General features: G+C 60.4%; 1 protein-coding gene across 1 annotated transcript in view; it reads right to left on the bottom strand.

Annotated features, from left to right (window-relative positions):
- GMCL1 (germ cell-less 1, spermatogenesis associated) overlaps nucleotides 1-27072 on the bottom strand; it is a 32825-nt gene extending 5753 nt beyond the window's left edge. The window contains exons 1-11 of the mRNA XM_068156581.1: nucleotides 26752-27072; nucleotides 25536-25659; nucleotides 21934-22030; nucleotides 21142-21239; nucleotides 20572-20684; nucleotides 18915-18980; nucleotides 18278-18362; nucleotides 17972-18062; nucleotides 16875-17015; nucleotides 8476-8545; nucleotides 704-779 (exon numbers count right to left, since the gene is read on the bottom strand). Coding sequence (XP_068012682.1) covers nucleotides 704-779; nucleotides 8476-8545; nucleotides 16875-17015; nucleotides 17972-18062; nucleotides 18278-18362; nucleotides 18915-18980; nucleotides 20572-20684; nucleotides 21142-21239; nucleotides 21934-22030; nucleotides 25536-25659; nucleotides 26752-26927 — 1137 coding nt within the window. The 5' untranslated portion in view covers nucleotides 26928-27072. The remainder of the gene's footprint in view (nucleotides 1-703; nucleotides 780-8475; nucleotides 8546-16874; nucleotides 17016-17971; nucleotides 18063-18277; nucleotides 18363-18914; nucleotides 18981-20571; nucleotides 20685-21141; nucleotides 21240-21933; nucleotides 22031-25535; nucleotides 25660-26751) is intronic.
- Nucleotides 27073-27182: the final 110 nt, after the last annotated feature.

The following is a 27182-nucleotide window of genomic DNA, read 5'->3' as shown; positions in this document are numbered from 1 at the left end:
AACAACCTCAGCTCTCCCAGCCTGGCCTCCCAGCAGAGGGCCTCCAGCCCTGCCAGCACTGCTGTGGCCTCCTCTGGCCCTGCTCCAGCAGCTCCCTGTCTGTGCTGAGGGCTCCAGAGCTGCCCCAGCACTGCAGGGAGGTCTCAGCAGAGGGGCAGAATCCCCTCCCTGCCCCTGCTGCCCACACTGCTGGGGATCAGCCCAGGGCATGGCTGGTTCTGGGGCTCCTGTCTAGCTGTGCACCCCCAGCACCCCCAAGTCCTTCTCAGGGCTGCTCCCCAGCCCCTCATTCCCAGGCCAGGTTGGTACCAGTGGCTGCCCAGACCTTGCACTTGGCCTGGCTGCAGCTCAGAGTCACTCCTGGCACACAGGAGGGGTCTGGCTGTCACCAGCACACATTCCATGCAGGGAGCTCCTTCCCCACTTCAGAAGGTGGTGCTCCTGTCCCAGCACTCTGCTCCAGCTGGCTCCCCCCTGCCCAGCTGTGCCTGCATCCCCTCCTTCCACACAGTGGCAGCTCTTCCCAGCATGGCCCTGCCTGCAGCCCCAGGGCACAGTGAGAGCACACAGAGCACAACTCCCTGCCCTCAGTGCAGCAGCTGGGTGCTGCAGGCTGAGAGTGAAGGCCTACAAGCCTGGCAAGCACTCAGCATGTCCAACACAGGGCCAGGGGTGCAGAGACTCAGCCCTGGGCCCTACTTACATCACCATCCTTGGCCAGCTTTCGACCACACCTCATGCTGTTTCCCTCCAGCTCCTCTTTGTTTATTTCCTGAGGCCTACAAGAGAACACAAGTGCACCTTTAAGGACAGTGGAAGAGCTCTGGGTGGTGCTTCCAGAGGATCACAGAGTTGCTGAGGTGGGGAGAGACTTTTCAGATCATTCAGTCCAGCCCTGAGCCCAGCACTGCCCCAGCACCACCACCCCATGGCCCTCAGCACCACAGCTCCAGGGCTCTGGAACCCCTCCAGGGCTGGGGACTGCACCACTGCCCTGGGCAGCCTGGGCCAGGCCTGGACAAACCTTTCCAGGAGGAAATTGTTCCTCATGGCCAACCTGAGCCTCCCCTGGAGCAACTTGAGGCCATTTCCTCTCGTTCTGCCACTTGTGCCTTAGGACCTGAGCCCAACCCCCACCTGGCCTCCTCTCAGCCTCCTCTGCTCCAGCCTCAACCCCCCCAGCTCCCTCAGCTGCCCCTGCCCAGCCCTGTTCTCCAGACCCTTCCCCAGCTGTGCTGCCTCTCTCTGGCCCTGCTCCAGCCCTCAAACTCCTTCTGGCAGTGAGGGGCCTAAAAGTGACCCCAGAAGTTGAGGTGTGACCCAAGCCCCTTGGCTGGGCACAGACACACACCAAAGCTCCTGCAGAGCAGCAGTGCTGTGCAGAACCAGCCACAGAGAGCTTGGGGAAGGGTCCTCAGGCAGCTGAGTATGCAGCTGGGCTAAAAAAAGTTCACTGCAGTGCTCATGGAGTGCTCTGAGCCTCTGGAAGCTGTCACCCTACACCAAGGGGAACTTGGTACACTCAAGAGTTTCCACTGCTGCTTTGCCACCTTGGAACACTCTGGCAGAGGCAGCAGCAGTCACCAGCCTTGGACCGCCAGGGCTGTGCTCATAACCATGGGATGGGTTGGGTTGGAAAGGAGCTCAAAGCTCAGCCAGCTCAAACCCCTGCCATGGGCAGGGACACCTCCCACCAGCCCAGGCTGCTCAGGGCCTCATCCAGCCTGGCCCTGAACACCTCCAGGCAGGAGGCAGCCACAGCCTCCCTGGGCAGCCTGGGCCAGGCTCTCCCCACCCTCACTACCAACAATCTCTTCCTCCTCTCCAGTCTCAGTCTCCCCTCTCCCAGCTCAAAGCCATTGTCCCTCAGCCTGGCACTCCCAGCCCTTCTCCAGAGTCCCTCCCCAGCTCTCCTGGAGCCCCTGCAGGCACTGGAAGGCTGCTCTGAGGTCTCCAGGCTGAAGAGCCCAGCTCTCCCCTGGCTGCAGACAGGCTGACATCAGTAACCAGAGCAGCAGAAAGCTCTGGAGCTCCACTGAGGACAAAGATCTCCAGAGGGTGTTGAACGAGGTAGAAGGCAACTGCTCCCCTCTCAAGCCAGGGACATCAGAGCCCTGCAGGACAAACAACCCTCTGCAAGCCACAGAAGCAAGAAGCAGTGCTGCATCTGCTCCCCTCCTGCTGGACACAGCACCAGCACTGGTGGCTGCAGCTCTGATGGACAGCCACAGGCTGGGGACTCTTTGCCCTGCTTCTGTGAGACCCAATCCTGGCAGTTTTAGAGTTGTTATGGCCAGCAGGGAGGGGATTCTGCCCCCTGCTCTGCTCAGCCCCCACCTGCAGCACTGCCTCCAGCTCTGGGGCCCAGCACAAGAGAGACCTGGAGCTGCTGGAGAGGGTCCTGAGGAGGCCACCAAGGTGATCAGAGGCTGCAGAACCTCCCCTGTGGGGACAGGCTGGGAGAGTTGGGGCTGTGCAGGCTGGAGAGGAGAAGGCTCCAGGGAGAGCTCAGAGCAGCCTTCCAGGACCTGAAGGGCTCCAGGGGAGCTGGGGAGGGACTTGGGACAAGGGCTGGGAGTGCCAGGCTGAGGGACAATGGCTGTGAGCTGGGAGAGGGGAGACTGAGACTGGAGATGAGGAAGAAATTGTTGAGTGTGAGGGTGGGGAGAGCCTGGCACAGGCTGCCCAGGGAGGCTGTGGCTGCCTCCTGCCTGGAGGTGCTGAAGGCCAGGCTGGATGAGGCCCTGAGCAGCCTGGGCTGGTGGGAGGTGTCCCTGCCCATGGCAGGGGGCTGGAGCTGGCTGAGCTTTGAGCTCCCTTCCAGCCCAAGCCTTTGCATCACTCTAGGCTAAGCAGAGGTTCCCCTGCTAAGCACATCCCAGCTGTGCTCTCCCCACCCTTCCCAGCAGCACTGCTGATGGAGCTGACCTCAATCCCAGTGATGAGTTCTTTGTCTCACCAGTGACAGTGCAGACACCAGTCCATGATGCTCACAGACACAGCTGCTCCCTCCCTCTGCTCCTGCAGCAGCCTCACCCCCCATGGCCCTCAGCACCACATCTCAACCAGTCAGGAGCCCCTCCAGGGATGGGAGCTCCACCACTGCCCTGGGCAGCCTGGGCCAGGCCTGGGCAACCTCTTAGGCAGTCACTTGCTCCCATGGAGCAGAGCCCAGCCCCCACCTGGCTCCAGCCTCCTCTCAGGAGCTGCAGAGAGCAATGAGCTCTCCCTCAGCCTCCTCTGCTCCAGCCTCAACCCCCCCAGCTGCCTCAGCTGCTCCTCCCCAGCCCTGTTCTCCAGACCCTTCCCCAGCTCTCTTGCCCTTCTCTGGCCCTGCTCCAGCCCTCAAAGTCCTTCTGGGAGCAAGGGGAAAGATGAACAGCCTTGACTGCAGCTGGGCTGAGCTGACCCCTCTGTGAGCAGAGCTTGCAGATGACCTCCCTGGATCCTTCCCATCCCAAGCTGTCCCATGAACAGTTCTACACAGCTCCCAGCTTTAGTCACTCAGAGCAGCCAAGGGGAGCTGTGAAGTTCTGCCCCAGCACCAGGGCCAGACTGGAAAGGATTCAGCCATGCAGGTGGCAGCTGTCCTGCATCTGCACCAGGTGGGCTATGGAAACAGAGCCTTGCTCATGGGGTGCAAAAATAGAGGCACAGAATGCAGCAGGTTGGAAGGGACCCTCCCAGGGCATCCTGTCCACCCCCTGCACTCAGCAGGGACAGCTCCAGCTGCAGCAGGCTGCCCAGGGACACAGCCAGGCTGAGCTTGAATGGCTCCAGGGATGGAGCCTCAGCCCCAGCCCTGGGCAGCCTGTGCCAGTGTCTCCCCAGCCTCCCTGTGCAGAGCTTCTCCTGATGTCCAACCTCACTCTGCCCTGCTCCATTGCCCCTCATCCTCTCCCCACTCTCCCTTCTGAACAGTCCCTCCTCAGCCTTCCTCTGTGTGCCCTGCAGAGAGTGAAATGCAGCTCTGAGCTCTCCCTGCAGCCTTCTCTTCTCCAGCCTCAACAGCCCCAGCTCTCCCAGGCTGTCCTCACAGCAGAGGTCCTGCAGCCCTCTGAGCATCTTTGAGGCCTTCTCTGGACTCTCTCCATCAAGTCCAGGTCTCTCTTGTGCTGGACACAGTCCTGCAGGTGAGGTCTCAGCCCTGGGCTGCCAGTGCCCACTGCTGGCTTCTTTCCAGCTTCTCCCCCACCAGGAGCCCAAAATCCTTTCCTGGCCATGAGGATCTCATGGGGGCATGCCAACAGAGCCCAGCTTCAGAGCCAGGCCTCCCAGCTCCTGCAGCCCTGCCTCTGGGAGGCCAGGAGTTAAGGAGGCAGAGCTGCACCAGAGGAGGGCTGCACAAAGCAGGACTCAGCTGCAGGCTGGCCCAGGGGGCACAAACCTTTGCTCCAACACAAAGAGCAGTTGCACATCCTCCCTCCCAAGACCTCAGAGCCACAGGCACCTCCCTGCATGGTGCCAGCCCAGCCTGCCAGAGGAATGAGCTCAGCACATCACTAACATTTATCTGCCTGGGGGTCATGAGCTGTGGCCTGGAGCCACCACAGCTGAGCTGCACAGAGCCACAGGGGAGCACTCCATGGGCAGCCCCCTGCCTCCCACACAGCTCCAGAGAACACCATGTCCAAGGAGAGGCAGCCCAGCCCTAAACACCCAGCAGCCTGCATGCCAGCCTGGAAGCTACTGAAGCCAGAGAGAAGAAACTCTGCAGCTCACCCCCTGCCTCCCACTGCTGCCAGGGAGAGGCCTTGGCAAGGAACACTGCACCCAGGCCTGGTGACCCCAGCAGAAGGACACAGAGCTGCTGGAGAGAGCCCAGAGGAGGCCACAAAGATGATCCAAGGGCTGGAGCAGCTCTGCTCTGAGCACAGGCTGAGGGAGCTGGGGCTGTGCAGCCTGCAGAGGAGAAGGCTCCAGGGGGACCTCAGAGCTGCTGCCAGGAGCTGAAGGGATCCTGCAGGAAGGCTGCAGAGAGACTTTTGCTGAGGGGGTCTAGAGCCAGGCCAAAGGGGAATGGTTTGAAGCTGAGGCAGAGCAGGGTTAGAGTGGAGCTGAGGAAGTTCTTCAGTGTGAGGGTGGTGAGAGTCTGGCACAGGCTACCCAGGGAGGCTGTGGCTGCCTCCTGCCTGGGGGTGTTCAAGGCCAGGCTGGATGAGGCCTGGAGCAAGCTGGGCTGGTGGGAGGTGTCCCTGCACATGGAGGGGAGGTTGGAGGAGATGAATCTCTGAGGCCCCTTCCAAGCTGAGCCACTCTAGGATTCCCTGATGCTATCAGCACCAGGGGCTGGGCAAACAGATGCCTACTGCTAAGTACAACTTGCTCTGCCCAACATCTTCCCTTTTAGCTCTTCAATCCCATGAAAGTCTCCTGCTGCAAGAGGGGAAAGCAGAGCAGCAAGGAACACTTGAGACAACTGCTGAGCCCAGGAGCAGGGCACAGCAGCAGTGCTGCAGCTGGACAGGGCAGCTGTGACCCCAGCACCTTCACTTCAGCTTTGGATGGGAAGCTGCACTCCCAGAAGTGTCTCTGACAGCTGACAGCTACTGCACCACTCCCCCTGCACCAAAAGACATCCAAGAATCACAGGCTGCTGGCTCCTGCCTGAATCTGGATGGCTGTGAGGGATGGCATCAAGCTGTGTGGCCTGGCTGAGCCAGCCAGAGGGACCTGGGCAGGCTGCAGAGCTGGGCCCAAGGCAACCTCAGGAAGTCCAACAAGGCCAAGGGCAAGGTTCCTGCAGCTGGGGCAGGGCAACCCCCAGCACAGACCCAGCCTGGGGGAGGAGTGGCTGAGAGCAGCCTGCAGGAGAAGGCCTTGGGGGGGTCAGGTGGTGACAAACTCCCCAGAAGCCAGCACTGGTCCCTGGCAGCCCAGAGCCAGCTGAGTGCTGAGCTGCAGCCAGAGCAGGGAGAGCAGCAGCACAGGGAGGGGATTCTGCCCCTCTGCTCTGCTCTGCTCAGCCCCCACCTGCAGCACTGCCTCCAGCTCTGGGGCCCCCAGCACAAGAAGGACCTGGAGCTGCTGGAGAGGCTCCAGAGGAGGCCACCAAGGTGATGAGAGGCTGCAGAGCCTCCCCTGTGGGGACAGGCTGGGAGAGTTGGGGCTGTGCAGGCTGGAGAGGAGAAGGCTCCAGGGAGACCTCAGAGCAGCCTTGCAGTACCTGAAGGGCTCCAGGAGAGCTGGGGAGGGACTCTGGACAAGGGCTGGGAGTGCCAGGCTGAGGGACAATGGCTTTGAGCTGGGAGAGGGGAGACTGAGAGTGGAGATGAGGAAGAGATTGTTGAGAGTGAGGGTGGGGAGAGCCTGGCCCAGGCTGCCCAGGGAGGCTGTGGCTGCCTCCTGCCTGGGGGTGCTGAAGGCCAGGCTGGCTGAGGTGGATTTGGCAGTGTTATTGTTTGGACCTGATCATCTGAAAGGTCTCTTCCAGGCCTCCTTCACTTTCCAGCCTGCAGTGAGGTGCAGCCATCACCAAGCAAACTCCCTCAGCTCTGAGCAGCCACTGCTGGGCCAGTGGAACCCAGGGCAGAACATGAAGAAGTTTGTTCCCTTTCACAGATCAGTGAAGCAGGACTCTGCTGCCTCCTGAGCTGACATTTACTGCTCACAAAACACAGCAAGAACTCAGAGAGAAGATAAAGGCAGGAACAGTGCAGACCCTGAGCCAGTTTGCTGCTGGCACCAGACTGGGAGCAGTGCCTGACAGCCCCAGGCTGTGCTGGCACCCAGGGAGCCCTGGGCAGGCTGCAGGGCTGGGGGAGAGGAACCTCAGGAGGTTCAAGCAGGGCAAGGGCAGGGTCCTGCCCCTGGGGAGCAACAACCTCCTGCAGCAGCACAGCTGAGGGGGAACCTGCTGGGAAGCAGCTCCAGGAGAAGGAGCTGGGAGGGCTGGGGGACAAGAAGGTGCCCAGGAGCCAGCAGTGTGCCCTGGGGGCCAAGAAGGCCTCAGGGGTGTCCTGTCCAGGGGGGCAGGGAGGAGAGTGTGGGCAGCAGGGCAAGGGAGGCTCTGCCCCTCTGCCCTGCCCTGGGGAGGCCACAGCTGCACTCCTGGCTCCAGCTCTGGGCTCCCCACTTGCAGAGCCTGGGAAGGGCTGGGGAGAGTCCAGGGCAGGCTGGGAAGCTGCTGAGGGGCCTGGAGTAGCTCTGGCAGCAACAAAGACTGAGAGCCCTGGGGCTGAGAGCCTGCAGAAGAGCAGCCCCAGAGGGGAGCTGAGCAATGCTCAGCAAGAGCTGAAGGAGCTGGGGGGGGCAAGAGGCTGGGGCCAGGCTCTGCTGAGTGGTGCCCAGGGCCAGGCCAAGGGGCAAGGGGCACAAAGTGGCAGCCAGGAGATGCCAGCTGGAGAGGAGGAGAAAGGAGTTTGGTGTGAGGGTGCTGGAGGCCTGGAGCAGGCTGCCCAGAGAGGTTGTGGAGTCTGCTCTGGAGAGCTCCCAACCCCCCCTGGGGCAAGCTGCTGGAGCAGGAGGGTTGGACTGGCTGAGCTCCAGAGGTCCCTCTCAGTCTCCTCCCTGCTGGGATCCTGCCACAGTTTCCATGTTTAGAAAGAGCTTAAGGACTTGGCTCAGAGCAAGGTGGCACAAAGCAAGGGCAGGAGTGGAGGCAGGCTGTGGTCACACACAGGCAGGATTCATTCAATCAGGAGCCCAAAACACCAGCAGCAGCTCAAGAAACCCAAGGCCACAGTACACAGGCAGCAGGCAGGGGATCCCAGGCAGCAGGGGCAGTGCACAGCTGCCAGGGCAGCTCCTCATGGCAGTGCAATGCCAGGGGTGCAGCACAGAGCCTGGGAAGGAGGAGAGCCAGCAGACAGCCAGAAGCAGGGGAAGCAGAGGCTCTGTGCAGTGGGGATGGCTGCACTCAGGGCTGAGGAGGAGGAGGGGGCCCTGCAGGGAGCTCTCACACAGCACTGGGAGGGGGAAGGCTGTGCCATTAGGCAGGAACAAGGTGAAGAGATGAGAGGGAGCCAAGCCCTGCTGGGTGCTGGGAGGGGAGAGGCAGGACAAAGGTTAGCATGGAGCCAGCCTTGCTTCAACAGAACCTGCCAGGCTGCCTCCTGCCCCCAGACAGTGAGTGCCCAGCACACCACAGCCTCCTGCACAGCTAGCCCAGGCAGGAGGGAGCAGGGCAGAGGAGGCTTCTTATCCACCTGCTGCCTTCTTCCTTCAGGTCTGAGGCTACCAAGCTCCCCTTGCCCAGCCTGGACACACATCCCAGTGCACAGCCTGCTGAGCAGTGTCAGCCAGCACTGAACATCCCTCCCCAGCCTTCACCTCTGCCCACACCACTCAGAGCTCTGCTCTCTGAAGGACAGGAGCTCAGCCAGCCCAAGGGGACAGCCTGCTCCAGACTGTCCACAGCCACTGCAGAGTGCTTCCCCCCACTGCTCTCCAGGGGAGCTCCACTCAGGTCAGAATGGAGGGAGAGGAAGGGCTCCAATGGAGGAGAGAAAGGAAGGCAACCTGTGGAATACCTACCCTGTGTCATTGTCCTGTTCTGCTCTGAGCATGGCAAACCACTGCTGTTTGTAAACACAGCACAGCCACTCTACAAGCAAAAAAACACAGATCAGCCTGGGGGGTCTCTGCAGCTGGGCAGGGGGCAGGGATGGGCATCAGCATGGGAAAGGCAGACATCAAATGGCACTGAAATCAGCAAGGGACAGCAACTGGCAGGCTGGCCCTGGGGGCTCCCTCTGCAGCTCTCAGGAGCAGCAGGACAGGCACAAGGCAGCAGCTCACAGCAGGCAACCCAGGGCTCCACAGCTGACCAAGCACTCACCACTGCCTGGGATGCAGCCAGGCTCAGGCCCTCAGCCCCACAGCTCTGCCCAGCTCAGCTCCTCAGCCCCACAGCTCTGCCCAGCTCAGCTCCTCAGCCCCACAGCTCTGCCCAGCTCAGCTCCTCAGCCCCACAGCTCTGCCCAGCTCAGCTCCTCAGCCCCACAGCTCTGCCCAGCTCAGCTCCTCAGCCCCACAGCTCTGCCCAGCTCAGCTCCTCAGCCCCACAGCTCTGCCCAGCTCAGCTCCTCAGCCCCACAGCTCTGCCCAGCTCAGCTCCTCAGCCCCACAGCTCTGCCCAGCTCAGCTCCTCAGCCCCACAGCTCTGCCCAGCTCAGCTCCTCAGCCCCACAGCTCTGCCCAGCCCAGCTCCTCAGCCCCACAGCTCTGCCCAGCTCAGCTCCTCAGCCCCACAGCTCTGCCCAGCTCAGCTCCTCAGCCCCACAGCTCTGCCCAGCTCAGCTCCTCAGCCCCACAGCTCTGCCCAGCTCAGCTCCTCAGCCCCACAGCTCTGCCCAGCTCAGCTCCTCAGCCCCACAGCTCTGCTCAGCTCAGCTCCTCAGCCCCACAGCTCTGCCCAGCTCAGCTCCTCAGCCCCACAGCTCTGCCCAGCTCAGCTCCTCAGCCCCACAGCTCTGCTCAGCTCAGCTCCTCAGCCCCACAGCTCTGCCCAGCTCAGCTCCTCAGCCCCACAGCTCTGCCCAGCTCAGCTCCTCAGCCCCACAGCTCTGCCCAGCTCAGCTCCTCAGCCCCACAGCTCTGCCCAGTTCAGCTCCTCACCCCCACAGCTCTGCCCAGTTCAGCTCCTCAGCCCCACAGCTCTGCTCAGCTCAGCTCCTCAGCCCCACAGCTCTGCTCAGCTCAGCTCCTCAGCCCCACAGCTCTGCCCAGCTCAGCTCCTCAGCCCCACAGCTCTGCCCAGCTCAGCTCCTCAGCCCCACAGCTCTGCCCAGCTCAGCTCCTCAGCCCCACAGCTCTGCCCAGCTCAGCTCCTCAGCCCCACAGCTCTGCCCAGCTCAGCTCCTCAGCCCCACAGCTCTGCCCAGCTCAGCTCCTCAGCCCCACAGCTCTGCCCAGCTCAGCTCCTCAGCCCCACAGCTCTGCCCAGCTCAGCTCCTCAGCCCCACAGCTCTGCCCAGCTCAGCTCCTCAGCCCCACAGCTCTGCCCAGCTCAGCTCCTCAGCCCCACAGCTCTGCCCAGCTCAGCTCCTCAGCCCCACAGCTCTGCCCAGCTCAGCTCCTCAGCCCCACAGCTCTGCCCAGCTCAGCTCCTCAGCCCCACAGCTCTGCCCAGCTCAGCTCCTCAGCCCCACAGCTCTGCCCAGCCCAGCTCCTCAGCCCCACAGCTCTGCCCAGCCCAGCTCCTCAGCCCCACAGCTCTGCCCAGCCCAGCTCAGCTCCTCAGCCCCACAGCTCTGCCCAGCTCAGCTCCTCAGCCCCACAGCTCTGCCCAGCTCAGCTCCTCAGCCCCACAGCTCTGCCCAGCCCAGCTCAGCTCCTCAGCCCCACAGCTCTGCCCAGCCCAGCTCAGCTCCTCAGCCCCACAGCTCTGCCCAGCTCAGCTCCTCAGCCCCACAGCTCTGCCCAGCCCAGCTCCTCAGCCCCACAACTCTGCCCAGCCCAGCTCCTCAGCCCCACAGCTCTGCCCAGCTCAGCTCCTCAGCCCCACAGCTCTGCCCAGCTCAGCTCCTCAGCCCCACAGCTCTGCCCAGCCCAGCTCCTCAGCCCCACAGCTCTGCCCAGCCCAGCTCCTCAGCCCCACAGCTCTGCCCAGCTCAGCTCCTCAGCCCCACAGCTCTGCCCAGCTCAGCTCCTCAGCCCCACAGCTCTGCCCAGCCCAGCTCCTCAGCCCCACAGCTCTGCCCAGCCCAGCTCAGCTCCTCAGCCCCACAGCTCTGCCCAGCTCAGCTCCTCAGCCCCACAGCTCTGCCCAGCTCAGCTCCTCAGCCCCACAGCTCTGCCCAGCTCAGCTCCTCAGCCCCACAGCTCTGCCCAGCTCAGCTCCTCAGCCCCACAGCTCTGCCCAGCTCAGCTCCTCAGCCCCACAGCTCTGCCCAGCTCAGCTCCTCAGCCCCACAGCTCTGCCCAGCTCAGCTCCTCAGCCCCACAGCTCTGCTCTCAAGCCCTGGGGATGAGATGCTGCTTGCTAACTGCCACCAGACCTCCACAGAAGAAGAAGGAAGGAGAATGCAAGGCTGAAGGATGCAGTGAGTCAGCAGGGACACAGCAGAGGCAAACAGGAATTGTCCCCTCCCAGGAACAGCCACCAATGGCTTCCTGAGAGCCACCAAGGTTTTACCAGCTGCAGCCAAGAAGGAAACCTAAACAAAATCTCATCCAGCTCCTAAGGCAGGGCCACAGGAGGGCTCAGAGGCACCCAGCAGCACAGCCTGTGAGTTCCAGGGAGCACACAAAGTCATGGAGGAGAGCACAGCCTCTGGAGTAGAGGCCTCAGATGGCAGCATCAGGGGGAAGCCTCTCCCCACAGAACAGCTGCTGATGGAGGGGAGAGAAGGGAGCAGCAGTGAGCTCAAGGTGCTGAGACAGTCTTGGAGGTCCCAGAGGCAAGCATTAACCCCAGCCCTTGCCCTCTTAGCTCCAGAGTGAAGGTCAGAGTGCAGCAGGCCCAAAAGAGAGAGGGCCCAAAGCACTGTGGGAAGTATAAAAGCAAGGAGAGGAACAGAGGATGGAGGAGAGAGAGGGGAAAGCAAATCAGAGGAGGACAGAGCAGCTTCCTCATAGCCCAACCTACTGCAGCTGCCATGGGTCAGCCCTAGCTGACAGAGAACCTTCCTGCAGACACCACTGCTCTGTGTGCTTCTGCCTCTCAAACCTTCTCAGGGCACACAAGAACAAACTCTGCTCTGAACACCTCCTGCAGCACTGCAGCTTCCTCCTCCAAGCAGGCAAGGTGGAGAAAAGGAGAGAGGACAGCACTTCCTTCCCCTGCCCCCACAGCAGCCTCCACCTCTGAGGTCTCTCCTCCTGCAAACACAGGGTGCTGGGAGCCAAAATCCTGTTTGGAACTTCACCATCAACAGCTAATGAAGTCTCCTCAGTCCTGATGAGCCAGCAGTGCCCTCCTGCAGCCCCAAGGCAGCTGGGTGCTGGGCTGCAGCCAGAGCAGGGTGGGCAGCAGGGCAGCAGAGGGGATTCTGCCCCTGGGCTCTGCTCAGACCTCACCTCCAGTCCTGCCTCCAGTTCTGGGGTCCCCAGCAGGGGAAGGACACAGAGCTGTGGAGTGAGGCCAGAGGAGGCCACAAAGATGCTCCAAGGGCTGGAGCAGCTCTGCTGTGAGCACAGGCTGAGGGAGCTGGGGCTGTGCAGCCTGGAGGGGAGAAGGCTCCAGGGGGACCTCAGAGCTGCCTGCCAGGAGCTGAAGGGATCCTGCAGGAAGGCTGCAGAGAGACTTCTGAGGGTGTCTGGAGCCAGGCCAAGGGGGAATGGTTTGAAGCTGAGGCAGAGCAGGGTTAGAGTGGAGCTGAGGAAGAAGTTCTTCAGTGTGAGGGTGGTGAGAGTCTGGCACAGGCTGCCCAGGGAGGCTGTGGCTGCCTCCTGGCTGGGGGTGTTGAAGGCCAGGCTGGATGAGGCCTTGAGCAGCTGAGTGCAGCTGAGAGCTGTCCCTGCCCATGGCAATGGGGTTTGGAGGAGATGAGCTCTGAGGTCCCTGTCAAGCTGAGCCACTCTGGGATTCACTGATGATTTGCTCACCTTAAGGGAGCTCTGGGCCACACACTGCTCTCAGCAGGTCACAAGCTCCAGCAGGCAGCTTCCAGCCCTTCCCTACACACCCAGAGGTCTCCATGTGGTGCTTTGCTTCCCTCCCAGCTCTTGGAATCCAAGCTTTTCATTTAGCTCTTCTGTAATTAGCCATCAGTGGGAGAGTGCAAACCTCAGCTGCCCTCTGCAGTGAGCAAACTCCCACTGCCATCACCTCCCCTCTCACCTAGGCCAACCAAGGCAGTTTCAGACTTCCTCACAGCTTAGGAGCTGCTCAACCAGGCAAGACCAAACATTTTGCTCTCTGAATTAGGTGAACATTCCACACTCTTGGTCAGTGAGGACAAGCAAGGAATCCTCTGAGAACTGAAGAAACATTCTCCCCACTCCTGGCTTTGAGTGAAGCCACAGCACTGAGCTCCTGAGGAGCAGCAAGGAAATGCTGCCCATGACAGGCTGGGAGAGCTGGGGCTGCTCAGCCTGGGCAAGAGAAGGCTCCACGGAGAGCTCAGAGCTGCATTTCACTCTCTGCAGGGGAGCTACAGGCAGGCTGGGCAGGGACTGTTCAGAAGGGGCTGTGGGGATAGGCCCAGGGGCAGTGGTTTGAAACTGGAGCAGGGCAGAGTTAGGCTGGACATCAGGAGAAGCTCTGCACAGGGAGGCTGGGGAGCCACTGGCACAGGCTGCCCAGGGCTGGGGCTGAGGCTCCATCCCTGGAGCCATTCAAGCTCAGCCTGGCTGTGCCCCTGGGCAGCCTGCTGCAGCTGGAGCTGTCCCTGCTGAGTGCAGGGGGTTGGACAGGATGCCCTTGGGGGGTCCCTGCCAACCTGACGCACTCTGTGACTCCAAATCACAGCAGGGACATGAAGAGAAGGAAGTCCAGAGCACGTTTCTGGGTGGCAGCCTCTGATTCACTGCTGATAAGGCAACTTCACAAGGAAACAAGCCCCAGCTCTCCTGAGCCAGCACTCCCCTGAGGCTCCAGGGGGTCATTCACCCAAAGCTATCTGGGTTTATGAGAGCCTGAAGGCCAGTTGTGCACCTGGAGTGCCATCTGCACCCACCTCGGCTCAAACACACCCTGTTTACTCTGCACATGGCTGCAGCACAGCCCAGGGAAGGGCAGAGCGGCTGCTGCACACCGCAGCGGGCTGGGACTCGCCGAGGGCCAGGAACTGCTCCACCTGCCGGCCCCCAGAGCCTGCCCAGCGCTGCGGAGCGCTGCCGCCACCTGCCGGCGCCCAGAGCCTGCCCAGCGCTGCGGAGCGCTGCCGCCACCTGCCGGCGCCCAGAGCCTGCCCAGCGCTGCGGAGCGCTGCCGCCACCTGCCGGCGCCCAGAGCCTGCCCAGCGCTGCGGAGCGCTGCCGCCACCTGCCGGCGCCCAGAGCCTGCCCAGCGCTGCGGAGCGCTGCCGCCACCTGCCGGCCCCCAGAGCTTGCCCAGCGCTGCGGAGCGCTGCCGCCACCTGCCGGTCACAGCCTCCGCCGCAGCCGGGGCTGGGCCACGGGAGGCACAGGACAGGGCTGGCTGAAGAGCTTCCACACCGACAGCTTAGCAGAGAGCCAGCACGGGAATAAAGCCCTGCTGGAGAAGTGGGAAGTGACTGGGAAGTGATTGGAGAGTGTCCCCCAAAGGGGCAGCTATCGCCCCAAAGGGCAGCTATCGCCCCAAAGGGCAGCTATCGCCCCCCAAGGCACAGCTATCGCCCTCCAAGGTGCAGCTATCGCCCCCAAGGTGCTGCTATCGCCTCCAAGGGGCAGCTATCGCCCCAAAGGGGCAGCTATCGCCCCCCAAGGGGCAGCTATCCCCCCCAAGGGGCAGCTATCGCCTCCAAGGGGCAGCTATCGCCCCCCAAAGTTGCAGCTATTGCCCCCCAAGGGGCAGCTATTGCCCCCAAAGGTGCAGCTATCGCCCCCAAGGGGCAGCTATCGCCCCCAAAGTTGCAGCTATTGCCCACCAAGGTGCAGCTATCACCCCCAAAGGGGCAGCTATTGCCCCCAAGGTGCAGCTATCGCCCCCAAAGGGGCAGCTATCGCCCCCAAGGTGCAGCTATCGCCCCCAAAGGGGCAGCTATTGCCCCCAAAGGGGCAGCTATCGCCCCCAAGGTGCAGCTATCGCCCCCAAGGTGCAGCTATCGCCCCCAAAGGGGCAGCTATCACCCCAAAGGGGCAGCTATCGCCCCCAAGGTGCAGCTATCGCCCCCCAAGGGGCAGCTATCGCCCCCAAGGTGCAGCTATCGCCCCCAAGGTGCAGCTATCGCCCCCAAAGGGGCAGCTATCGCCCCCAAAGGTGCAGCTATCGCCCCCCAAGGCGCAGCTATCGCCCCCCAAGGGGCAGCTATCGCCCCCAAGGTGCAGCTATCGCCCCCAAAGGTGCAGCTATCGCCCCCAAAGGTGCAGCTATCGCCCCCCAAGTTGGGGCTTGCTCCAAATGCAAAGGCACAGCCTTACAGAATCAGAAGTGGTTGAGTTGTAAAAACCCTCTGAGGGCATCCAGCCCAACCAGCAACCCAACCCCACCAGGACACCAAACCATGGCCCCAGGGTTCTTGAACACCTCCAGCCATGGGGACTCCACCACATCTCTGGGCAGCCTGGGCCAGGCCCTGGCCACTCATCTCCAACCAAACCCTGCCCTGGCAAATTTGAGGACACTTTGTCTCCTTCTGTCACCTGGGAGCAGAGCCCAGCCCCCCACCCCGGCTCCAGCCTCCTCTCAGGAGCTGCAGAGAGCAATGAGCTCTCCCTCAGCCTCCTCTGCTCCAGCCTCAACCCCCCCCAGCTGCCTCAGCTGCTGTTCCCCAGCCCTGTTCTCCAGACCCTTCCCCAGCTCTGTTGCCCTTCTCTGGCCCTGCTCCAGCCCTCAAAGTCCTCCTGGCAGTGAGCCTACCCCTCCCTGCTCCTCTCTACTTGACTTTGTCAGCACTGGGGCACAATCAGTTTCCTCCCCATCTGCTAATTCAAACCAAGGTGGGAGCAGGGAGAGGCAGGACATGCAGGCAGTAGAGGCTGCTCCTTTTCCTCAAGGGATGGACAGATTCCCACAAGGCAGGACCCACCACGGGGACCCCTGTCACAGGCAGCTGTGAATCAGCTTCTGACAGCCACATCCTTCCAGCATTTCAATGCACAGAATGGTTTGGGCTGGGAGGGCCCTTCAGGATCTGGGGACTCTCAGTGCTGGCACTGGTCTCTAGCATCAGGAGGAGCAGGTCCAGGAGGCTACCAAGATGATCAGAGGCTGCAGAACCTCCCCTGTGGGGACAGGCTGGGAGAGTTAGGGATGTTCAGGCTGGAGAGGAGAAGGCTCCAGGGAGAGCTCAGAGCAGCCTTGCAGTACCTGAAGGGGCTCCAGGGGAGCTGGGGAGGGACTTTGGGCAAGGGCTGGGAGTGCCAGGCTGAGGGACAATGGCTTTGAGCTGGGAGAGGGGAGACTGAGATTGGAGAGGAGGAAGAAATTGTTGAGAGTGAGGGTGGGGAGAGCCTGGCACAGGCTGCCCAGGGAGGCTGTGGCTGCCTCCTGCCTGGAGGTGTTCAAGGCCAGGCTGGCTGAGGCCAGGAGCAGCCTGGGCTGGTAGGAGGTGTCCCTGCCCATGGCAGGGGGCTGGAGCTGGCTGAGCTTTGAGCTCCCTTCCAACCCAACCCATTCTGTGCTCCTCTGACAAGCACACTGATGTCAGGAGCTCATTAACAAGAGGATTAATTGCCATCTGCCAACACCACCTAGAAAGAGACATCAGAGACACAGGGGAGTGGAGAGTCATGGTGAGCACAGGTACAGAGGACTTCCAAGCTGTGCAGATGAGAGCTGGGAAAGCCAACAGCCAGAGGGGGGAGAGGCAAGGCCCAGTGCCAGGACTGTGAGCTGTGCTCTGGGGACACCAAAACAGGCAGCAAGGAGCCCAGGGGCCAAACCTGAGGGCAAAAGCTTGAGGAGTGCAAACATTGTCAGAAGGAGCACAGCTCACTCTGGGGAGGGAGGCAAAGGAGGAGAGCAGAAGAAAACCAAGCAGGGAAAGAAGGGGTGGGGGGGACCCATGTGACAAGGGAGGGGAATGGAGGTGGGGAAGCTGACTTGGGAGCTCATTTCCACTCTGATCATTCCTTAGGATGATCTGTAGCTACCTAAACAAATCACTGAACGTTCATTTCACCTCCTCCACAGCCTCCTAAGCATCTGGCAGCAAACAACAGCTGCCTCTGAGGAGCTGAGAAGAGTTCCCAGCACCTTCTGGCCTTGGCTTTTCATTTCCAGGTGTCCTTCCAGATCCCATCCAAAGCTTCCTCCTGTGAGGGGCCCCAGGCCTTCCCAGGTGCTCTGGGGGGGATGTGCTGGGAAGAAGCAAGCAGCAGTGGCTGGCTGAGTGCTCACTCACCTGAGGGGATCAGAGCATCTCTCTCCACGATCCTGGCTGAGGCCAGGTCACTGATGATGTACTGCAGCCTCAGGTGGGAGAACACAGGCAGGAAGGCTCTGCCCTGCTCTGACTCCAGGAATGCCACATCCTCCTCAAAATCTGCAGGGCACAGCACCTCATTACAACCTTTTCCACCCCCCTCCCCTACCCCCTGCATCCTTTGCCCTACAGATATTTGAGACTGAGCTTTAAAATGATTCAAAGAGGGTCAGGATGGGCAGGGAACACCCACCCCACCCCCACCCCACCCCCAGCCCCTTGCAGCTCAAGTTAGGAAGCTGCTTTAAATCCCTACAGGGAGAAGTTAAACCAAAGGTGTCCTCTTTTGAATGCCAGAATGGGTTGGGTTGGAAGGGACCTCAAGGATCATCCAGTTCCAGCCCCATGGGCAGGGACACCTCCCACCAGCCCAGGCTGCTCCAGGCCTCAGCCAGCCTGGCCTGGAACACCCCCAGGCAGGAGGCAGCCACAGCCTCCCTGGGCAGCCTGTGCCAGGCTCTCCCCACCCTCACTCTCAACAATTTCTTCCTCATCTCCACTCTCAGTCTCCAGTCTCAGTCTCCCCTCTCCCAGCTCAAAGCCATTGTCCCTCAGCCTGGCACTCCCAGCCCTTGCCCAAAGTCCCTCCCCAGCTCCCCTGGAGCCCCTTCAGGTACTGGAAGGCTGCTCTGAGCTCTTCCTGGAGCCTTCTCCTCTCCAGGCTGAACAGCCCCAACTCTCCCAGCCTGTCCCCACAAGGGAGGCTCTCCAGCCTTTGACCATCTCTGTGGCCTCCTGACCTGCTCCAACACTTGCATTCCACTCTGGCCTTCCAGTGAGAAGGCAGCAGAAGCTCCTCCTGACTGAGCAGCAGCCAAAACAAGCACAGAGAGTGGCTGTGGCTGCTCCCTTGAACACAGAGGGACAGAGCAGTGCCAGCTGCCTGCTCACTTCACAACAGCTACAAAATCAGTGACAGAGTGGCCTCAGGGTTTTATAGGTGCTGAGAATCTGCTGCTGGGGATTCTTGCCCAGGGAAACATGGAGGAGGAGTGTCCTGTGCCACTGAATCCCACCTTTCCTCCTCTTGGCAAACCAGGCATCAGCTTCAGCTAAGAGCTGCTTCAAAGAGCCATTCCAGGAAGGCACAAGCTGCAGGAACATCCACTGAGGAAAGAAACAAAGCCAGGTGAGGCCATCAGGAGGCTTTGCCAACAAGAGAGAGATTCCCTGCTGCAGGAGTACTCTCATCACCCATTTACTCCTTCAGAGACTCTGACACTCTGCCATTGCACTTTCAGGAAGCACCACAAGGCTGAAGGTCTGCTCCTGCTCTTAAGTGCAGCTCCATGAAGCCCCCCAGCAGCCCCTCTGCCAAGTACCTTCTTGAGAGCAGTGTACACATCCATCTCCACTTGCATCACAAACAGGTTGGAGGAGCTGATCAGCTGCTTCATGAGGTTAATGCTGAAAGAGAAGTAATGAAGTCCTCAGGTAACAGAGGGCAAAGCAGGGAAGGCAGCAAGAGCCTTGTGCTTTGGAACAGAGAATCACTCACTGGGATGGGTTGGAAGGGAGCTCAAAGCTCAGCCAGCTTCAACCCCCTGCCACAGGCAGGGACAGCTCCCACCAGCACAGCTTGCTCAGGGCCTCAGCCAGCCTGGCCTCCAACACCTCCAGACTTGGAGCCTCCACACCTTCTCCAGGCAACCTCTTCCTGTGCCTCTCCACCCTCCCCATCTAACATTTCCTCCTAATGTCCCCTCTCAACCCAGCCTCTTCCAGCTTGAAGCCATCACCCCTTGGCCTACCACCCCATGCCTTTGTACCAAGTCCCTCCCCAGCTCTCCTGTAGTCCCTTGTAAACCCTGGCAGGCAGCTCTAAGGTCCTCCTGGAGCCTTTCTCCTCCAGGCTGAACAGCCCCAGCTCCCTCAGCCTGTCCCCACAGCAGAGATGCTTCAGAGTATGCTCAGAGGATTAGGACCTTCAACACTGCAAGCTAACCAAGGCCTCCTTACCTGAGTTCTTTGAAGAGTTCAACACTCTGGTGAGTCATCAGGTTATTCAAGAGCCACTCAAGGCACCTGGATTAGGAGCAAGGAATTAGAACCTTCAGGTTTTATCTAGGGCAACACTCCTGCAGCCATGAACACACCAACAGGAAGGAGAGCTCTTCAGAAGCAGGAGGTTCACCAGCAAGCCCTCTGCAGCTCCTCAGCTTCCACTTAGTTTCCCTCAGGGCACAGTGAAAGTCAATTCAAAGCACTGCTACTGCCACAACAAGTTAGAATGAACCAGCTTGGAAGAGACCTTGGAGATCATCCAGTCCAACCTATCACCCAGCACCATCTAACCAACTAAACCCTGGCACCAAGTGCCTCATCCAGGCTCCTCTTAAACACCTCCAGGGATGGGGACTCCACCACCTCCCTGGGCAGCACATTCCAGTGACCAATCACAGAATCAGTCAGGGTTGGAAGGGACCACAAGGATCAGCCAGTTCCAACCCCCCTGCCATGGGCAGGGACACCCCACACTAGATCAGCCTGCCCAGAGCCTCATCCAGCCTGGGCTTAAACACCTCCAGGGACAGGGCCTCAACCACCTCCCTGGACAACCCATTCCAGGGCTTCACCACTCTCATGGGGAAGAACTTCCTCCTCACCTCCAGCCTCAATCTCCCCACCTCCAGCTTCATTCCATTCCCCCTAGTCCTATCACTGCCTGAGATCCTGAGCAGTCCCTCCCCAGCCTTCCTGTAGCCCCCTTCAGATCCTGGAAGGCCACAATGAGGTCACCTTGGAGCCTTCTCTTCTCCAGACTGTACAACCCCAACTCCTTCAGTCTGTCCTCACAGCAGAGCAGCTCCAGCCCTCTGCTCATCCTCCTGGCCCTGCTCTGGACACCTTCCAGCACCTCCAGATCCCCCTTGCAATAGGGGCTCCAGAACTGGAGGCAGGACTCCAGGTGGGGTCTCCCCAGAGCTGAGCAGAGGGGGAGGATCACCTCCCTTGCCCTGCTGGCCACACTTCTCCTGCTGCAGCCCAGGCTCTGATTGGCTTTCTGGGCTGCAAGTGCACACTGAGAGCTCCTCTCAACTACACTCAGCTGCTCAAGGCCTCATCCAGCCTGGCCTTCAACACCCCCAGGCAGGAGGCAGCCACAGCCTCCCTGGGCAGCCTGGGCCAGGCTCTCACCACCCTCACACTGAAGAGCTTCTTCCTCAGCTCCACTCTAACCCTGCTCTGCCTCAGCTTCAAACCATTTCCCCTTGGCCTGGCTCTAGACACCCTCAGCAAAAGTCTCTCTGCAGCCTTCCTGCAGGATCCCTTCAGTCCTGGCAGGCAGCTCTGAGGTCCCCAGACCTTAGACCTCTAAGGTCCCTAGACCTAAGCCCCACCCAGAGCCTTCTCCTCTCCAGGCTGCACACCCCCAGCTCCCTCAGCCTGTGCTCACAGCAGAGCTGCTCCAGCCCTTGGATCATCTCTGTGGCCTCACTCCAACAGCTCAGTGTCCTCCCCCTGCTGGGGACACCAGAACTGCCAGCTTAAAAAAGAGAGAGAGAGAGAGAGAGAGAGAGAGAGAGAATAACTCACTTGGGTGATGGGTTTGTGTTTGGAAACCCCCAGTGCCAATTAGCAATGCAGGAAGCAGCTGGGAGAAAGGGCTCCTTACTTTTTCTTCACAGAGTCTAGCCCGTAGGTCCCTGCTGAGTTGTAATAACCACAGACAGTTTTTGCATTGATGGTTTCCTTCATGGTTTCACCACACTGCTGGATCAAGCCATCCTGTGGGGAGGGAACACATAACAACCAACCAACCAAACCCCCCCACAAACATGCCAAGTTTCCAAGAGGAAGTGTCAAAGGCTGAGCAGCCCACAGCTGACTTTCATGCCTGAGCCCCAAACCAAGGTGGCCCAGGGAGAGGTTCTTAAATGAGTCTAATCATGGGCAAGAGAAGCTTGAGAAGGTCAACTCAGTGCCTGCAGGGCAGAACAGAGGAGCTGCTCAGAGCTATTTCTAGACAGGGCTCTCAAAGCAGCACTGAGCAGCAGAGCTGAGTCTCACTCCTAGGGTTGGACACAAAGCCACGCACGGTGTTAAGGTTGGGGCTTCCCCCTCTTGGCCTGAGGAGGAAGAGGAGGAGTTGTGTGGGGGAAGCAGCACACAGCTGTGAGTGAGGGATGGATTATGGCTGCATCTGCAGAGAGAGCAGGAGAGCCCTGGTGTGGTTGGTACTTACAAGCTGCAGCATGCAGGCAGCTGCCAGAAGTGCCACGACTCGGCTGGGCTTTATTAAGACATCATCCCTGTAGAGAGAGCCAAAAGCCACCTGCAGAGCTGAGCAGAAGGACAAGGGTCAGACCAAGGCATGGCACTGAGCCAGAAGCACCACAGAACCCTCAAACAGGCTCACAGAATGCTTTGGGTTGGAAGGGACCTCCAAAGGCCCCTCTAGTCCAACCCCCCTGCAGTCAGCAGGGACATCCTCCACTAGAGCAGGTTGCTCAGAGCCCTGTGGAGCTTCACCTTGCTTATCTCCAGGGGCACCTGGGCAACCTGTTGCAGTGTTCCAGCAGCCTCCTGGTGCAGAACTTCTTCCTCACATCCAATCTAAAGCTGCTCTGCTCTCCTTCCAAACCATTGCCTGGTCCTGTCCCTGCAGGCCTCTGGGAACAGTCCCTCTGCAGCCTTCCTGTAGCCCCCTTCAGGTACTGGAAGGCTGCTCTAAGGTCTGCCTGGAGCCTTCTCTTCTCCAGGCTGAACAGCCCCAGCTCCCTCAGCCTGTCCCTACACCAGAGATGCTCCAGCCCCTGACCATCTTGGTGGTCTCCTCTGGACCCTCTCCATGAGGTCCATGTCCTTCCTGTGCTGCAGGCTCCAGAGCTGGACACAGCAGCACTGCAGGTGAGGTCTGCCCAGAGCAGGGCACCTAGTCCACGCTCTCCAGGCAGCAGTCTAGCTGCAACACCTCCTGTCAGCCTCAGCTTAAGCTCTGCCTTTGTTTCTGTTCACACAGCAGACTCCCACTTACCTTCTATATCAATGTTTTGGTCAGGAATCTCCAACTCTATGACATTCATGTTTGATTCCTTCCAAGACCCACTGAACATGCTGGAAAAGTAGCCTGACTAGAGAGGAGGGAAGAGAGGAGAAAAAAGAGCTCAGAGGCCTCACTCCAGTGACAACCACCCCAAATCCAAACCATTACTAATTAGCCTTGTGCACAATCCAAGGTAGGAAAGGACCTTTTCCCCCTCTGACACACTTGGGGAAGGGCTAACTGTGGCTGTTCTATTTCTGAGAGGGGAGAACACAGAGAGGAAACTTGGCCTGCAGGCCTCTAATCAGGCAGTAAAGAGCTTTAGAGGGCAGAAAAGCCAGCTAAGCTCTTTTCCTACTAAGCACACCACTAACAAGGATATAATTAGTCCAACAATTAAGTCCTTAACGTTATCAGCAGACACCAAATCCTGCGGGCAGCAGGGGAATGCCAGTTTGGGTGGGGGGTTGGAGAGCTGGGCTGGGGGGAGGGGGAAGGGAAGCATGCAAGAGACACAAATTGAAGTACAAGCTGGAGTCTCATAGTGAGGACACACACACAGAGCACTGATGAGAGATACCTGGGCTTACACAGTGCAAGGCAAATAAAACTAGAATTGGATAGGATTCCATCCCCATACATTGTGCTACTAGGGTTCCTGCTTTTCCTTCTCAGCAGCAGCTGTGCCCATTATGAGAGGCTATCACTCACTGAAGTTTACCTGAGAGATCAGAAAAATAAAGTCTAGTTGTACAGCACCATCTGCCCTGAGCCCTCCACTCAGCAGCTCAGCCTGGGCCAGCAGAGAAGCCTCACAGCCAGCTGGGGCCTCAGCGCCTTGGCTGAAGGGCTCTGCAGCTCTGGGACGTGCCCTGGCTCTCACAGAACGTCAGGGGTTGGAAGGGACCTCTGGAGATCATCCAGTCCAAGCCCCTGCCAGGGCAGGGGCACCCAGGGCAGGGCACACAGAACACAGCCAGGAGGGGTTGGGAAGTCTCCAGAGCAGGAGACTCCACAGCCTCCCTGTGCAGCCTGCTTTCCCTTCTCTTCCCCTGGCACCTCCTCTGCTCCAGCTTGCCCCCAGTGCCCCTTGGCCTGGCCTTGGACATCCCTGAGCAGAGCCTGGCTCCAGCCCTGCACATCTTCATCCCCAGCACTGAGGGCAGCCCTCAGGCTCCTCTGCTCCAAGCCCCAGCTCCCTCAGCCTGGCCTCACAGGGAGATGTTCCACTGCCTGCAGCAGCTCTGGGGCTCTGGGATGGACTCTCTCAGGCACTTCCCTGAGGGATTCTTGATCTGAGGGGCCCAGAGCTGGCCACAATGTTCCAGATGTGGCCTCACCAGGGCAGAGGAGAGGGGGAGGAGAACCTCTCTGACCTACTCACCACCCCACTCCTAATCCACCCCAGGATCCCCTTGGCCTTCTTGGCCACTCCTTGAGCCATCTTCTCTGCTGCTGGACTGAGAACCACCCTGCACCTCTGACACCACTCTGGCTGGCACAACATGAAGTCATTTCACACCCCAAACCCCCCAACAACCCCAAATCCTCACTGCAGTGACTCCTCCCAGCCCAGCCTGTGACTCTGTGCTATGATCCATGAACACAAAGCACCAAGGCACTGGGGCATCTCTGCCAGGGGGAGAGCTGGCAAATCTCAGCTCTGGCATGGCAAACCCTTCCCCACACAGGGCAAAGGCCCAGGAGCCCACTTTGGGCACAGCTCAGTGGTGTAATCAGCATCCACCCCAGGATCCCCTTGGCCTTCTTGGCCACTCCTTGAGCCATCTTCTCTGCTGCTGTACTCCCCAACAAGGCTTCATTCAGCTTGGCAGCCCTCATGAGGCTCAGCTCTGCCAGCTCCTCAATTTCCTGAGAGCTGATCACATCAGTAACAGGAAAAGGAAATCCTCCATCTGCCACCCACAGCACAGCAGCACCTTACTGCACCTCATCAAGCCACAGATAGGACCACAGAAACATCTGGGCTGAGATCCCTGCTCCAGGAGGCAGAGGAGGAGTGGCAACTTCATCAGGAGTTATTTACAGAGAGAGATTTTTAACCCCTAAAAGCATTTCACTGGAGTGAGACAATTCCAGTGACCAGGCATGAAAATCTGGCTCAGGAGGTTGGCCAACCACAAAACCTAACCTCCCAAAGTTCATCACCTCTGTTCTCAGCTCCATGGAAGCATTTTGGGTTGAAAAGGAGCTTTAACTCTTGGCTGTTCAACCCAAGCCTCTTCAAAGCATCCACAGAAGGAATTCACCACTCAGTTTTGGTCACCAAACCACACCAAGTCTTAAGGAGCAGCTTCAAGAGCTTGAGAAGCAGCAACCACAGCATTAAACACCTCAGGAGTGACAACCACCTGAGGACAAACCTGCAGTGTGCTCACCCTGCTTATGCCACACAGCATCATCACAGAACAGCTCAGGTTGGAAGGGACCTCACTGCTCACCTACCCCAGCCCCCTGCCATTAGCAGGGACACCTCTCAACTCAGCTTGGTTGCCCAAGGCCTCATCCAGCCTGGCCTTGAACACTCCCAGGCAGAAGGCAGCCACAGCCTCCCTGGGCAGCCTGTGCCAGACTCTCACCACCCTCACACTGAAGAACTTCTTCCTCAGCTCCACTCTAACCCTGCTCTGCCTCAGCTTCAAACCATTCCCCCTTGGCCTGTTGCTGAACTCCTTCATGAGAAGTCCCTTCCAGGCACAGCCAGAACTCCTCCCTGCCTCTGCCACAGGAAAAAGGAAGAGAAAGAACAGACAGTGAAGGGAACAGCCCTGCCTTGCTCCCCACACACAAACACCCAGAGCTTCACCTTGGTGCAACCCTCACACATAGCCCTGGCAGGAACACCACCTGGGCAGGCACCAAGACTTACTCCTTTCTAGAGCTTCTGTGCTAGCTTCCTCAAGCAGCAAGAAGCATTCATCCCCAGATGAGCATAAATGCAAAGGCCTGGCTCCAGCAACTTCCCTTCAGGCTTCTCTCTACCTGGGTCCCACCAAACAGTCCAACTGAACTGGGTCAGCAGCCTCCTGTGCTCTGCAAAAGCATTCAACACCTCAGGAGACCCTCAGCCACCTTCAGCAAACCAGGACATCAGCCTGTTCTGAGGGCATCAGCAGACCACCTGCTGCACTGCCCTCACGCAGCAGGAGTGGATTCAGGAGAATGAAACAGCAACAGACAGAGGAGAAGCTTCTCAAGCATGAAGCTACAGCTCTGCTTCCACACCTCCCCATCAACAGCAGAACCAAAGCATCCACAGCAAGATGGAGTGGTCTGGGTCAGAAGGGACCTGCAAGCTCAGCCAGTTCCAACCCTGCTGCCACGGGCAGGGACACCTCCCACCAGCCCAGCTTGCTCAAGGCCTCCAACACCTCCAAGGAGGAAGCATCCCCACCCCCACCCCCCGGACAACCTGTTCCAGTGACTCCCCACCTAAAGAATTTCTTCCTAATAGTGCTGAATGGGAACCATGGGGGAGAAGAAAACCAACTCCAGCCAACACTGAACACTCATCAGGCACTTCTTAAGCTACAAACACAGCTCCTGCTGGGGGCAAGAAGCAAGCTGCTCACCTGACACAGGTATATCTTATGCAGGTTCCACTCCTCTCCCAGAGCACAAATCTTGATGTCACTGTTCTCCCCGTTCAAGAACAGAGTCTGATAAATATACTTAGAGGTGCTCTTCAGTTTTTTCCTAAACAAAACAAAGCAAAACAACCCAAACAAAGCTACACCCCGTGCTGGTTTTCAGTCACCTCCTTACGAAGCCCTCTTTCCACCCCAGAATGGGCTGTCCCCCCTCCCCCGCGCTCACTTCCCCTCTCTTGTTTACTGCAGCTGCTGCTGGGTCTTTTCCAGGGCCACACGGCGCTAGGCCCTGCTCCAGAGCCACACCACCCCTGCCCCAGACCCGCACCATCCCTGACCGAGACCCGCACCACCCCTGACCGAGACCCGCACCACCCCTGACCGAGACCCGCACCACCCCTGCCCCATCTCCCCGAGGAGCGGCTCCGGGTCCCAAGTGTCTCAACCTCTGTCCCCAGAACGTCCACTCCCGACCCTGAAGCGCCGGCCCGGCTCCCAAGCGTCTCCACCTCTGTCCCCACCACCTCCTTCCCTCGACTCTGCTCGGCCCCGCAAAGCCTCAGCGCCCCCAAGGCACAGTGCGAACACCGCCGCCCTCCGGCCCCTTCCTTCTGCCCTGCGACCACCGCTGCCCTGCGACCACCACTGCCCTGCGGCCCCTTCCTGCTGCCCTGCGACCACCACTGCCCTCCGGCCCCTTCCTGCTGCCCTGCGACCACCGCCGCCCTCCGGCCTCTTCCTGCTACCCCTTCCTTCTGCCCTGCGACCACCACTGCCCTGCGACCACCACTGCCCTCCGGCCCCTTCCTGCTGCCCTGCGACCACCGCTGCTCTCCGGCCCCTTCCTGCTGCCCCTTCCTTCTGCCCTGCGACCACCGCTGCCCTCCGGCCCCTTCCTGCTGCCCCGCGACCACCACTGCCCTACGACCACCGCTGCCCTGCGACCACCGCTGCCCTCCAGCCCCTTCCTGCTGCCCCTTCCTTCTGCCCTACGACCACCGCTGCCCTCTGGCCCCTTCCTGCTGCCCTGCGACCACCGCCGCCCTTCGGACTCTTCCCGCTGCCCTGAGACCACCGCTGCCCTCCGGCCCCTTCCCGCTGCCCCTCGGCCGCGACCAGGGCCCGCAGCCCCTCCGAGGCGGTGGCCGCCAGCCGCCCTCTCCCTTGCCCTCCCCCCAGCCGTCCACCGTGTCCGGACCTGCGGGGAGTGTTGAGGAACCGCTCCTCCCGCTCGGCCTCGCCGTCGCTGTCGCTGTCACCGAGCCCCTCGGCCCCGCCGCGCTTCCTCTTGCCGCCCCGGCCGCCGTCGCCGGGCGCCTGGCCCCTCGGGAGGCCCTGCCGCCGCCTCAGCACCCGGCTGCTCAGCGACCCCATCGCCGCTCCGCCGCCGCCGCCGCCTCCTCCTCATCAGGCCGGCCGGAGCCGAGCGCGGCCGCAGCGGGAAGCGGCGCCGGGGGCGACGGCGGCAGCTCAGCAAGGGCCAGGGGCGGCCATCGGCTCTGCGGCTGCGCGGCAGCGGCACCGGGCACGGGGCGGAGCAGAGCGGCGGCGGGACAGGGCGGCTGCGCGGCACCGGGCGCGGGGCGGGGCAGAACGGCTGCGGGGCGGGGCAGAGCGGCTGCGCGGCAC

Source organism: Melanerpes formicivorus, unplaced genomic scaffold (genome assembly GCF_026170545.1).
Source record: "Melanerpes formicivorus ecotype bairdi unplaced genomic scaffold, bMelFor1.0.p_v2 SCAF_34, whole genome shotgun sequence".
Classification (NCBI taxonomy): Eukaryota; Metazoa; Chordata; class Aves; order Piciformes; family Picidae; genus Melanerpes; species Melanerpes formicivorus.
This window is presented reverse-complemented; position numbering and strand designations above follow the sequence as displayed.